The 14,883-nt window shown below is 45.1% G+C and overlaps 1 protein-coding gene across 5 annotated transcripts in view; it reads right to left on the reverse strand.

Moving 5' to 3' along the window:
- LOC143299903 (neuroglian-like) overlaps nt 1-14,883 on the reverse strand; it is a 119,997-nt gene that overhangs the window by 17,108 nt on the left and 88,006 nt on the right. For all 5 annotated transcript variants that reach the window (XM_076613411.1, XM_076613410.1, XM_076613405.1 and 2 more), the window contains 9 exons: nt 13,914-14,097; nt 12,545-12,737; nt 11,925-12,168; nt 10,603-10,733; nt 9,199-9,424; nt 6,971-7,093; nt 4,696-4,878; nt 3,862-3,987; nt 1,638-1,817 (listed from right to left, as the gene is read on the reverse strand). In XM_076613411.1, the coding sequence (XP_076469526.1) occupies nt 1,638-1,817; nt 3,862-3,987; nt 4,696-4,878; nt 6,971-7,093; nt 9,199-9,424; nt 10,603-10,733; nt 11,925-12,168; nt 12,545-12,737; nt 13,914-14,097 (1,590 nt within the window). The remainder of the gene's footprint in view (nt 1-1,637; nt 1,818-3,861; nt 3,988-4,695; nt 4,879-6,970; nt 7,094-9,198; nt 9,425-10,602; nt 10,734-11,924; nt 12,169-12,544; nt 12,738-13,913; nt 14,098-14,883) is intronic.

Genomic DNA, 14,883 nt, shown 5'->3' on the forward strand with positions numbered 1-14,883 from the left:
CTAATTACCTGACCAACACTGCAAGTGTCTGTATCTCTCGGGCCTGGTTAACGCCGGGATATCATTATGACAGGAAGCGTAGAGTACAGCCTTGTCACGCAGTCCCAAACCAAAATGGACCTCCATAGCAACATCGTCATCATCATCGTCATCCTCCTCCCCCTTCATCGTCATCAATATAAACAAAATAGTCTCAAAGTCTGTGGCCTTTCATGCCCTGCTCTCATGGTGACCTCAGTTTCGATACCCCTCCACTTCCGTGCTTTGGGTGAGTCCTGTCAATGTCGTCAGTGTCGGAAGATTCATGGGGGGGCTGTTGTTTGAGGGACGTGGTGGCGGTCTCCACTCTGGGAGAGACGCTCGCTCAGTCTGGCTCCGCGACTAAGCCATTATTGTCGGTAGTAGGGGGCTTAGTAGGTGGTGTCCTAAGTACGTTAAAACAGAACAGGCACCACTGAACACCACTGAAGTGACTCAGCAGCAGTGCAGGGTCTCCTCTGGTGTGTGGCCTCCAGGCGACCTAACATCGATGGTTCCCTGTGGACTGCCGACGCTGGGACTGCGACGGACGAACCCGGGTGTGGCCGTGTATGGGGGAATCTAAATGAGCGGCGTGGGAGTAATGCCACTGAAACGGCGCAGATGATGGGGCAGCAAAAAAAAAAAAAAAAAAAAAAAAAAAGTACGGATGCCCTCGGAAATTTATTTCCTTGGTCAGCCAATTCCATGAAGGCATGCAGGCTCGAGTCCAGGACAATGGCGAAACATCTGCTCCTTTTGCTGTCACAAATGGTGTCAAGCAAGGCTGCGTCCTGGCTCCAACGCTGTTCAGCCTCATGTTCTCTGCAATGCTTACTGATGCCTTCAGAGATGGCGATGTTGGAATCGACCTAAAGTATCGAACAGATGGCAAGCTAACTTGATGGCAATTAATAAACTTGATAATCATCAAAATATAACTTGCCTGAGGCAATGACACCGGTAGCCTGCTGTACTGTTGTGTTCTCCATGAGAGCTGGATGCGATGTGCCAGCCAACTACAGAAGCAGTGAGGTAGCCTATGTGTCATCAGTCACGTACGCACAATCACTTTGTTCCACGTAGTACAAAGGGATTATTGGTTTGTTCCCTTCTTTTGCGAGTATGGGTCTGAGAGACCCACGAATTACGAATAAGGGTACTTAGTGTTTTCTCTTCTTTGGGGAGTATGGGTCTGTAAGACCCACAACGTAGGAATGCAGGTAAAAATTTTCACAATTACGTAACTGATTAACTAATCAGTTAAAATGTACATTAATTTACTAAAATGATGCATATGTTGTGACAACAAAAGTCATGAAATTTCAAATTAATCGGACACCAAATATATTTTAAAGGCATTTTTTAAGGCAAAAATGGGTCTGTCAGACCCACAAAGTACGGTGAAGGTTAAAAGGTCACTTACAACAAAGTTAGAAAGACCAGTTCATCCACATCTCACTGAGCCCTGACCACTGGATCAGACGTCCAACAGCCTACCGACCAGTTCAGCCACGCCAGGCTGCTCCAGCTTTCTTGAAAACAGAAACTGAGCACTCAAAATCCCCCACAGAGAATCAAGGGACTACGAAGAGAGGCATGAGATGCTAGTGACATACCGATGCCAGAGGTGTCGAAGCGCGTTTCCTGGCTGGGCCTGAAGTGCACAGAGTCGTGGCTGGCCGAGCGGGGCACGGACACCACCCGCACCTCGTAGGTGGTGGCCGGCTCCAGGTCCTCCAAGGTCAGCCAGAAGTGGTCTGTGGCCAGCTCCTCGTCCCGGTCCCACCCATGCTCACCTGGACACCAAACAACAATAATAATAATTATCATCATAATTATCATAATTTACAGCTTAGTCTTTTGTGAACTCTCAGACTAGGAGGCAAAATTTCACTGGCTCTTAGCGCTGCAGCCTTGGGGTGCTAGTTGGCCTTCAGGAACCATCCCATCACTGACTGTCCTAAAACCTTCTCAACCAAGAGAGTGGGGATGTAACTTGGGCAAGACACTCTCCACTATTATCAAATTCTTGCCCAGATAGTTGGGACAGCAGTTGCCTCCTCTTCTGTTCTGGTGGTCGTAGTCAGACACGACTGACAATCATACAATAATAATAATCATTATTATGATAATGATAATAATAATAATGATGATGATGATGATGATGATGATGATGGGCACAATAGCCAAATGGTTAAAGCATTGGACTTTCAATCTGAGGGTCCCGGGTTCGAATCTTGGTGGCACCTGGTGTGTAAAGGGTGGAGATTTTTCTGATCTCCCAGGTCAACATATGTGCTGACCTGCCATTGCCTGAATCCCTTCATGTGTATAAGAACGCAGAAGATCAAATACGCACGTTAAAGATCCTGTAATCCATTTCAGCGTTCAGTGGGTTATGGAAACAAGAACATACCCAGCATGCACACCCGATAAAACAGAGTATGGCTGCCTACATATGTGCATATGTTTGTGTGGGGATGTTTGTGTGAATGGTTTTAGTGCTGTTGTAAAGTGCATATAGCTTCAAGAATATGCACTATAGCAAGAAGTCTTAATAAATAAATAAATACATGGCGGGGTAAATAAACAGAACGGTCATACACGTAAAATGTTACATGTCTGTCTGAGTGTGTATGGGTGTGTGACTGAAATCTGATTGAATGACACAGGAAACGAATGATGAGCGCCCAATGGCAGCCGTCAGTCAGCTCTACCCAGGTAGGCAGCCTGTTGTGCAAATGTAACGTGCTTAGAGCTTGGTCTCCGACCGAGGATAGGCGCTATATAAGTATCCATATCAATCAATCAATCAATCAATCAATCAATGATAAAAGTGATAATGATGAAAATGAGAAGAAGGAGAAGAAGAAGAAGAAGAAGAAATCAAATTATGGTGCATACAGCTTCGCCAACCACTATGGTCGTCTCAAGGCTATAGAAGGACAAGGAGAAGAAGAAGACAATGATGACATATACACATGAAAAAATCATATCAGCATTCAGTGGTTTATGGAAACAAGAACATATCCAGCATGCACACTCCCCCAACACCCTTAAAACCCCCTCCTCCCCCCCAAAAAAGGAGTATGGCTGCCTGCATGGCTGGTAAAAACAGTTCAGCCCACTAACACCCACTCATACACCATAGTGAAAGAGGGAGTGAATGAGGGTGCTCAGGTAGGGCTTCACTAGGATCAGTCCGCTGTGGTGTATGCCTCCTTGTTTTCCACCTGTGCTGAACATTCTGTGACCTATCTTTCATTGTACTGTATTGTATTACTCTTTTTTGTCACAACAGATTTCTCTGTGTGAAATTCGGGCTGCTCTTCCCAGGGAGAGCGTGTCGCTACACTGAGAGCACCACCCATTTTTCTCTTTTTTTTCCTGCCTGCAATTTTATTTGTTTTCCTATCGAAGTGGATAATTCTGCCAGGGACAACCCTTTTTGTTGCTGTGGGTTCTTTTACATGCATTAAGTGCATGCTGCACATGGGACCTCAGTTTATTGTCTCATCTGAATGACTAACATCCAGACCACCACTCAAGGTCTGGGGATGGGGGGGAGGGGGAGAAAATACTGGCGGCTATGGGATTCGAACCAGTGCACTAAGTTTCTCTCGCTTCCTATGGACGCGTTACCTTAGGCCATCACTCCACTTTATATAATATACTGAACAACTGTGATTCCCACTGTACTGTTTACGTATTTTACACCACAAATTAATTCTTCTTTGGAAGTAATAAATTATTCTGTATTCTGCATTCTGCAGCCCACAAATGCAGAATTGTATCAGGTATAAAAAAACCCAACAAACACACCAAAACACCAGCACTGACCCATCTTGCGGTACTCCAGGTAATACACAGACCCGGTACGCTCCCCTTTCTCAGATATCAGACTGAAGGTGACGTTGGCCTCTTTCTCCCCCGCTATCACCGACTGGATCCGGGGCTCTGCCAGCTCTGTGGGCACAAAACTCACACAGTTTATCACTGAATGCATGGAAGAAAAAAAAAAAAAAAAAAAAAAGCTGGAGCATTCATATATAAGTGGAACTCAATTACACTGTAATGGGTTGACAATGGGTTATGCTGCTGGTCAGGCATCTGCCTTGAAGATGTGGTGTAACGTGTATGGATTTGTTTGGACCCAGTCACGCCTCCTTGAGAAAATGGAACTGGGCTGACGTATAAAGTACACCATTTCTAAAGAGAAATACAATATCGGGCCTCAAGGACATTATATTACACAGTTCATTTTCATATTTTCAGCATACAGACTTAATGTATGGTTTGTGTAACTATGCACTGTTATCAACCACCATAAAAAGCCACAATTATTAGTCAGCTTCCAGTCATTAGACTTGTCAGGCCTCAAGGATATTATCTATTATATTACATGGTGAAAAATTAAACATTTTCATATTTTCAGCGTACATACTTAATGTATGGGTTGTGTAATGCACTGTATCAACCACCATAATAAAGTCACAGTTGTCAGTCAGCTTCTAGTCATTAGATTTGTCGGGCCTCAAGGATATTATATTACATGGTGAAAAATAAAACATTTCATTTTCAGATTTTCAGTGTACAGACTTGATGTGCAGGTAATGATACACTGTATCAACCATCATAAAAAAAAAAGCCGCAGCTTTTATTTATCAGACTTGCCTGAGGTATCATCGGCGGTGCGGACGTCAATGAAATACTTCTCGCCAGCCCCCACAGCAGTTTTGGCGGCGATGAAGACCCTGTAGAGCGTGTTGGGTTCCAGGCCGTCCAGGGTGGTTCTCTGCTGGCCCACGGGCATGTCGTCCCTGGCTATCACGATGCCTCCCACCATCAGTCCTGCCACTGGAACAACCACGAGGAAACAAGAGTCATGTATAGCCTATAGACGTTACAGTGACTGTATCACACAAAACACCACATCTCAAGGAAACAAGAGTCATGTACAGCCTATAGACATTACAGTGACTGTATCACACAAAACACCACATCTCAAGGAAACTAGTCATGTATAGCCTATAAACGTTACAGTGACTGTATCACACAAAGCATCACATCTCAAGGAAACAAGAGCCATGTACAGCCTATAGACGTTACAGTGACTGTATCACACAAAGCACCACACCTCAAGGAAACTAGTCATGTATAGCCTATAGACGTTACAGTGACTATATCACACAAAGCACCACATCTCAAGGAAACTAGTCATGTATAGCCTATAGACGTTACAGTGACTGTATTACAGAAAGCATCACACCTCAAGGAAACAAGTCTTGTATAGCCTTTAGACGTTACAGTGACTGTATCACACAAAGAATCACACCTCAAGGAAACAAGAGCCATGTATAGCCTATAGACGTTACAGTGACTGTATCACACAAAGCATCACACCTCAAGGAAACAAGTCTTGTACAGCCTATAGACGTTACAGTGACCGTATCACACAAAGCATCACATCTCAAGGAAACAAGAGTCGTGTTCAGCCTATAGACGTTACATCACACCTCAAGGAAACAAGAGTCGTGTTCAGCCTATAGACGTTACATCACACCTCAAGGAAACAAGAGTCGTGTTCAGCCTATAGACGTTACATCACACCTCAAGGAAACAAGAGTCGTGTTCAGCCTATAGACGTTAGATCACACCTCAAGGAAACAAGAGTCGTGTTCAGCCTATAGACGTTACAGTGACTGTATAACACAAAGCATCACATCTCAAGGAAACAAGAGTCGTGTTCAGCCTATAGACGTTACAGTGACTGTATCACACAAAGCATCACATCTCAAGGAAACGAGTCGTGTTCAGCCTATAGACATTACAGTGACTGTATCACACAAAGCACCACATCTCAAGGAAACGAGTCGTGTTCAGCCTATAGACGTTACAGTGACTGTATCACACAAAGCATCACATCTCAAGGAAACGAGTCGTGTTCAGCCTATAGACGTTACAGTGACTGTATCACACAAAGCACCACACCTCAAGGAAACAAGTCTTGTACAGCCTATAGACGTTACAGTGACCGTATCACACAAAGCATCACATCTCAAGGAAACAAGAGTCTTGTACAGCCTACTGCCTGCAATTTTATTTGTTTTTCCTATCGAAGTGAATTTTTCTACACAACATTGCCAGGGACATCCCTTTTGTTGCCGTGGGTTTTTTTTTTACATGCTCTAAGTGCATGCTGCACATGGGACCTTGGTTTATCATCTCATCCGATTAACTAGCGTCCAGACTAAAAATACTGGCAACGAAGGGATTCGAACCAGTGCGCTCAGATTCTCTTGCTGCCTAGGCGGACTCAATACCCCTAGGCCAACACTCCTACAGCCTGTAAACGCTGCAGTGACTTATCCTGCGAAGCATCACTGAACGATCAACAGTTAACAACACAGCAGATGCTCTGCAGTGCAACCATCATCAAGCACTGAACGCTACAGGAACTCCTTTTTCGAAAGAAAAACAGCGGAGCGGAACAATCTGTCTGATGATGATGACATCAAGTCAGCTGGCTTCAGGCAGATGGCCCACAGCAAACACCACAATTATGTTCCTGTGTGCTGTCCTGTGGGGGGGGGGGGGGGCGGGGGGAAGGCTGGGGGAGGGGAATGTAGGCATGTGTGTATGGAGGAGTTTGTGTGTGTGTGTGTGTGTGTGTGGAGTAGTGTGCATGTTGGGTAGTGTAATTGTGTGTGTGTGTGTGCGCATGCGCGCGCGTGTTTGCATATGTACATGCATATCACACCCATCCCTTAAAACGATTACATCCAAAACAAATTGAATCATCTACTTTTGAAATCCATACAGCCACAAAGTCATAAATCACTTACAGGCGGCACACATAAACGGCGCAGCAGTAATTTAATGTGAAAAAAATAATTACACCTATATTGTTTTAGAGTAAAAACAGGTGTGCAGCACAACAACCTCTCACCTTTCTGGTAGCCCAGCAGGTAGCCAGTCAGGTGTCCATTGGCATCAGCAGGGGGTCCCCACTCTAGCAGGAAGTGGGAGGAGCCACGGAACAGTGCCTCCACGTACTTCACTCTGGACGGCACTGCAACACACGTACCATGATCGTCACTGCTACATTCTTAACTCACTCTGCCGCAATGCTGCATGCCTGCTACAAATCCACTGGACCAGCATTACGTGAGACCACTGCACTGAAAAATAGAGTTGTTCACTAATATGGCCAAAATCGATGGAGAAGTGTTTTATTTAATCGGTGAAACAAAACTTCGTTTCCATGCCTCAAGAATCCGTAAACGGCTCAGTTTAGAACATCAACTGTAACATGCAAGAACAAACGTGTACTGGTATGAGAGTACTTGTACCAGGTCCGCTGGGGAAGTGATTATGGTATGAGATAACTTGCACCTGGAGTAGAATGAGTTAAACACTAACATAGTGCATACACAGACACATACTGGACTGCAAAACACAAACCACGTCATCACTGTCAAGTTCTTGTGTTTAAACACTCACACTGCCATGTTGTTACACTCACACAATGTGCAACTTGCACCTGGTGTAGAATGAGTTAAAGACTAACACAGTGCACACACAGCCACATATTGCACTGCAACACACAAACCATGGTCGTCGCTGTCATGTTCTTGTGCTTAATCCATTTAGTCCTGTGCCCAAGCATTACTTGCTGTCATGTTGTGCTTAACCCATTTAGTCCTGTGCCCAAGCATTACTCGCTGTCATGTTCTTGTGCTTAACCCATTTAGTCCTGTGCCCAAGCATTACTCGCTGTCATGTTGTTGTGCTTAACCCATTTAGTCCTGTGCCCAAGCATTACTCGCTGTCATGTTGTTGTGCTTAACCCATTTAGTCCTGTGCCCAAGCATTACTCGCTGTCATGTTGTTGTGCTTAACCCATTTAGTCCTGTGCCCAAGCATTACTTGCTGTCATGTTGTGCTTAACCCATTTAGTCCTGTGCCCAAGCATTACTTGCTGTCATGTTCTTGTGCTTAACCCATTTAGTCCTGTGCCCAAGCATTACTAGCTGTCATGTTCTTGTGCTGACACTGACAATGTGCACTCAGACACAGCCCTTTTTTTTTCTTTCAGTCATATTCTTAACCCCTTCAGAGTCATGCATTATTCTGACTTTTGTTGCCTATCTGCCATGCGGGGCTTTTTGGTTGCAGATGGTAATAATGAATAATATATACAATAAAAAATTATAAAACAAATTCTAGCATGAAAATGATTATAAGAAAGTATGCATAACACAAGAATGTATGATCATCACTAATAATACCCTTGCTAATTATTCAATTGAAAAGAAAAAGAAAAAAACAGAACACATGCACATGTAGGTTGAGGAATTCTTAGTCTCTGTGTGTTTGGAATTTGTACCCATCATATGAGTGGCATTTTAAGTTGTTTATTTGATTTAAAAAATTTTGATGCAAAATTCATTTATTTCATATATTCTTACAAAAAAACATTAACATATTAATATTTCATTCACGTATGTTGTGAGCATCTATAATAAAAGCATTAAGAAAAACAGAAAAACCCAAACCCCAAGAAACATCCACATGAAACCCCAACACAAAACAACAGAACAAGCCACAACACACATACACGCACACACATAAATGGTCTACACACACACACACACACACACACAGACACACACACAAACACATGCACACACACACAGACACATAAACACACAGACACACTACACATAACAATCCACACACACATAAAAACACTTCACACACATGCATGAAAGAAACAGACACAGACCCACAGAATACAAGAACACATGCACTGCACATACCAACCCCCGCCCCCCCCCACCCAACCCCCCACTGCCCCCCTCCCTCCCACTACATGTGTACACACACACATGACAAAAACAGACACAGACCCACAGAACACAAGAACACATGCACTGCACATACCAACCCCCACCCCCCAACCCCCCCACAACCCCCCTCCCTCCCACTACACGTGTACACACACACATGACAAAAACAGACATGGACCCACAGAACACAAGAACACATGCACTGCAAATACCAACCCCCGCCCCCCTCCCTCCCACTACATGTGTACACACACACACGACAAAAACAGACATGGACCCACAGAACACAAGAGCAACACACAATACTCCGGTGGTGAGCACTGACCCCCTTCGGCAGTGGTGAAGTTGATGACGTTGCTGCCAGGGGAAACAAAGTAGGTGTTGGCCACCACCACGTCCGCCTCGATGTCCGAGAAGGACGGCAGCCCCGCCACTTGCGCCTCGATCTTGTCGCCGTTGACGGCACGCCGATGGAGCCGCCGGTCCTCAGGGATGATGATCAGCTCTTCCTGCAGAGTGGTGTCCCTTTGGTTCTTCTTCCAGCAGCGGATCTGTACAGTATGTGTGGTGTTGGTGTGTGTGTGTGCGTGTGTGTGTGTGTGTGTGTGTGTGTGTGACCGCCTCTTGTGTTATTACACTTTCTTCTCTTTAGTTGTTTAGCTTACACACACACACACACACACACACACACACACAAATTCAATGAACTCCCAGCATCAAACGTAAAAGAGGTAGCTTAGCATGGGTGTGGTTGCTCTGACCTTCCATTTATTTGAATTTCTTTTTTTTTTTTCTTTCTCTCATTATCTATGCTGCTTCAGTGGCATTACTCCCACACCACTCATCCCAGTTTTCACCCTACCACTCTCTCCCTAGAATAACACCCAGAATCATCTGCAGCAGTCTCAGCACAGAGGCAGTCCACAGGGAGCTACCTATACTGGATGCCACTCACATCTTAACATACAAACATGAATACTTGCACACCACACACATACACACACACACACATACGCTTGTGCAAACACACACTGAGTCCTACGTTATACCCACACAAATTTCTACTGATGATTTTCACACCAAACCTCCTACACCCCCTCCCCCTTCCAATACACAGCCACACAATCCTACCTTATATCCACAGAAATTTCCATTGGTGTTTTTTGTATACCTAACCTTCTGCACACAATCTCTCTTCAGCCTCCCCCACAAAGTCCTACTTTCTGTCCACAAAAAAAGTGTCCTTGGTGTTCTACAGACCTAAAATCCTGCAAACACTCCCTCCTCCTACCACACCCTCACAGTCCAAGTCTATATCCAACTGTCCTGCACACACACACACTCTCCCCTCCCACAGACACACCCACCACACACACACACACACACACCACATAGAGTCCTACCTTATATCTACGGTAATTTCCATTGATGTACTTCATAACAAACGTTCTGCACACACCGTCTCCTCCCCCAGACACACACAGACACATGCACGCACGCACGCATACACACACACACGCATGCATGCAAAACCAAAAATACGCTCAGTCACACAGTGCTACCTCATATCTATGGAAATTTCCATGTTTTTCAAACCTAACCTCCAGCAAACAATCCCTCCTTCACCATTCCCCCCCCCCCCACCCCCCACAGAGTCCTAACCTCCTGCACACAATTTCTCCTCCTCCAGCACCCTTCCTCCGGGTCCCGCTCCCACACACACACACACCTTGTATCCACGGAAATTTCCATTGATGTTCTCAGGACTGGTGTCCACAGGATCCCAGCGGAAAGCGGCTGTGGTGGAGGTCACATTTTTGGTGGGGTCCAGCTCAAAGTTCTGTGGCACCACACTTGGGGCTAAGGAAAACATCGATAATAGTGACAACTAAGTAAATGAATAAATGTGTGGACTGGAGTGTTGGCCAAGAGGTAACGCGTCCGCTTCGGAAGCGAGAGAATCTGAGCGCACTGGATCGAATCACACCGGCAGTCGCCAGTATTTTCTCCCCCTCCACTAGACCTTGAGTGGTGGTCTGGACGCTAGTCATTCGGATAAGATGATAAACCAAAGTCCCGTGTGCAGCATGAATTTAGCGCACTTAAAAGAACCCACAGCAACAAAAGGGTTGTCCCTGGCAAAATTCTGTAGAAAAATCCATTTTGATAGGAAAACAAATGAAACTGCAGGCAGAAAAAACAAACAAAATAATGGGTGGCACTGTCAGGGCAGTGACGCGCTCTCCTGGGGGAGAGCAGCCTGAATTTCACACAGAGATCTGTTATGACAAAAAGAGTAATACAAAATAGAAATAATAAAGGTCATTATTACAATTAAGCAATTCTGAAAGTTTGCTTCACTGTCAAGTTCGACACTTTTGCTTTAAATTTTCCTTTTGTAACTTACTTTGTATCAGGTCCTTGGTCACTGGAAGTTTACAACATACTTTGTATCAGGTTCAGCTACTTGGAAGTTTACAACTTACTTTGTATCAGGTCCTTGCTCATTGGAAGTTTACAACATACTTTGTATCAGGTTCAGCTACTTGGAAGTTTACAACATACTTTGTATCAGGTTCAGCTACTTGGAAGTTTACAACTTACTTTGTATCAGGTTCTTGCTCCTTGGAAGTTTACAACTTACTTTGTATCAGGTTCCCGCTTCTTGGAAGTTTACAACTTACTTTGTATCAGGTTCTTGCTCCTTGGAAGTTTACAACTTACTTTGTATCAGGTTCCCGCTTCTTGGAAGTTTACAACTTACTTTGTATCAGGTTCTTGCTTTTTGGAAGTTTACAACGTACTTTGTATCAGGTTCTCGCTTCTTGTAAGTTTACAACTAACTTTTTATTACGTTCTTGTTCCTTTATATATTTTTTCTAATTTCTTAAAGGATTAGAGATAGCGCAGCACAAGTAGCAACACTGTGGTCGCATTTTGACTCAACGACTAAAAATCACACCATATAAAAAAGACGTCGAAACCCGAAGAACAAACACACACACACACACAATGAACACATGGCCAAACGTCCTGTACATATGTACTTACCAGCCTCTCCAGAATGGCCGATGATTTCCACGGCCGGGGAGATGGCCTTCCCAACGGAGTTGGCTGCCTCCACGGTGATACCGTAGGGCTGGTAGACCCCGCCCACCTGCACACTGTGGCGGCCCTGCGTCCAGTCCCTTACCACGTGCGACTGGATCAGCCCCTCCTCCCCCTCCCGGCCCCGCGAGCGCCACGTCACCACGTAGCGGAAGTCCCTGGAGTTGTGCTCCATCCTTGACATTGGCTGTAGGGGGGCGGGGAAAAAGAAGCTGTTTCATTCATCTCTTTATTATTTCATTTATTTTCTTTCTGTTTGCCTTTTTTTTTTTTTAACAAACTTGTTCACTTTATTCTGATTGTCCATTCTACATTCTTTTTTTGTTTTTGTTTTTTTGACAGGCGCAATAGCCGAGTGGATAAAGTGTTGGACTTTCAATATCAGGGTTACAGGTTCAAATCTCGGCAATGGCGCCTGGTGGGTAAAGGGTGGAGATTTTTATGTTCTCACAGGTCAACAGGTGTGCAGACCTGCTTGTGCCTGAACCCCCCTTCGTGTGTATACGCAAGCAGAAGATCAAATGTCAAAAGTTGGGTGGGTTATGGGGTGTCCAGTGACTGACCTCCCATTCGATGACCAGCCAGCCCGTCTTGTCCTCCACGGTGCGCACGTTGGACGGGTTGCTGTAGGGCCGGTCCTCTGGGGACACGCAGGGGGTCACCGTGGGCAGGCTGGGCTCACTCACCCCCATATGGTTCCTCGCCCGCACCCTGAAGGTGTACGATGCCCAGGGCGACATGGTGTACGACATCTGCCTGCATGCATACACACACACACACACACATACATAATGACAGTAAATTTGTATAGAGCTTTCAAACTTCTCAAACCGCTTTACAATAAACCGGTCAGTCAGACACAAAAGACACAAACACACACAAGCACCAGCATAAGCACATGCACACACACTCATATACAAACACGCATGCAGGCACACACGCATACACACACATGGACGAAATATATCTGGTTTCCATAGAATACAAATATGGTATGGAATGCCTCAATCATGTTGAGACTGCTTCAACAGGAATGTTTTTAGATTTCTTTAAAAGGATGTGACTATGAATGAAGGACTGTGAAAGACCGAAAACAGGCAGCCAATTCCATGTTTGTACAACAGAGGAACTAAAAGTTCTCCTCCTGTGTTTCTCTCTAGCATCAGCGGCAGAGTGGAGAAACACTGAAAAGAAAATATACTCAGGTGCAGTTCCAGAAATTACATGAAAGTAGAGACAGGACACATACAAGTCAGCATGTGTGGAAGTGACTGTTGTTGTTGTTTATGTGTGTGTGTGTGTGTGTGTGTGTGTGTGTGTGTGTGTGTGTGTGTGTGTGTGTGTTTTATATTGAAAAGTTTGTGGCCAGTGGAGAAGAAGAAGAAGGAGAAGGGAACGAAGAAGGAGAATGAGAAGAAGAAGGAGAAGATGAAGAAGGATGAGAAGAAGAAGGATGAGGAGAAAGAAAGAGAATAAGGAGGAGAAGGAGCAGATAAAGAAGAAGAAGAAGATTATGATGAAGTTTGTGGCCAGTGAACAAGGAGGAGGAGAAGAAGAAGGAGGAGCAGAAGAAGGAGAGGGAGAAGAAAAATAAACAAGAAGGAGGAGAAGAAGAAGAAGAAGAAGAAGAAGAAGAAGAAGAAGAAGAAGAAGAAGAAGAAGAGGGAGAAGAAAAATAAAGGGAAGAAGAAAAATAAGAAGAGAAGAAGAAGGAGGATAAGGACAAGGAGGAGTGCGACAGAGCAGTGCAAAAGAAAAAGAAGAAGAAGAAGAAGAAAAAGAAGAACAAGACGCAGCAGCAAAAGAAGCAGCAGCAGAAGAAACAACAGAAGATGCAGAAGAAAAGTCACCACCTACATAAAGTCTCTGTCCCTCCTAACAAAGACACACACACACACACACGCACACACGCACACACACACGCACACACACCTGGTCTGCGCAGGCACCCTGCGTGCCTCCTGCCAGGTGTCGCGGGGCGACTCGAGGCTGTACTCCACGATGAACTCCTGCAGGGGGGAGAAGTTGCTCCCGCTCTCCTCGAACTCCCACTCCACGTGCACCTGGGTGTCCATGCACGCCACCAGCACCACGCCCGTGGGGGGTTCCGGGGGAGCTGCCGCAACACAACAGGGAGACAGGGCTGTGTTACTGTGTTGCGCTGTATTATATCTGTATTGAATTGTATTGTACTGCACTGTACTGTGCTGATTGTGTTGTGTTGTGTTTTGCATTGTACTGTGCTGCATTGCATTGTATTAGTCTGAATTGCGTTGTATTGCACTGTACTGTGCTGACTGTGTTGTGTTGTGTACCACTGTGATGCTTGGCATGGCACTGCATTGCACTGCATTGTTTTGTAATGCACTGTACTGTATTGCATGGCACTGTACTGTACTGACTGTGTTGTATGGTGCTGTGTTGTGTTGTGTTGCATTACATTGCACTGCACTGCACTGTACTGTAATGTGCTGCATCGAATTGCACTGAACTGATGTGTCACAATGTGGAGTGATGGCCTAGAGGTAACGCGTCCGCCTAGGAAGCGAGAGAATCTGAGTGCGCTGGTTCGAATCACGGCTCAGCCGCCGATATTTTCTCCCCCTCCACTTGACCTTGAGTGGTGGTCTGGACGCTAGTCATTCGGATGAGATGATAAACCGAGGTCCCGTGTGCAGCATGCATTTAGCGCACGTAAAAAAACCCACGGCAACGAAAGGGTTGTTCCTGGAAAAATTCTGTAGGAAAATCCACTTCGATAGGAAAAACAAATAAAACTACACGCAGGAAAAAATACAAAAGAATGGGTGGCGCTGTAGTGTAGCGACGCGCTCTCCCTGGGGAGAGCAGCCTGAATTCCACACAGAGAAATCTGATGTGATAAAAAGAAATACAAATACAA

This window comes from Babylonia areolata, chromosome 25 (genome assembly GCF_041734735.1).
Source record: "Babylonia areolata isolate BAREFJ2019XMU chromosome 25, ASM4173473v1, whole genome shotgun sequence".
Taxonomy (NCBI): domain Eukaryota; kingdom Metazoa; phylum Mollusca; class Gastropoda; order Neogastropoda; family Buccinidae; genus Babylonia; species Babylonia areolata.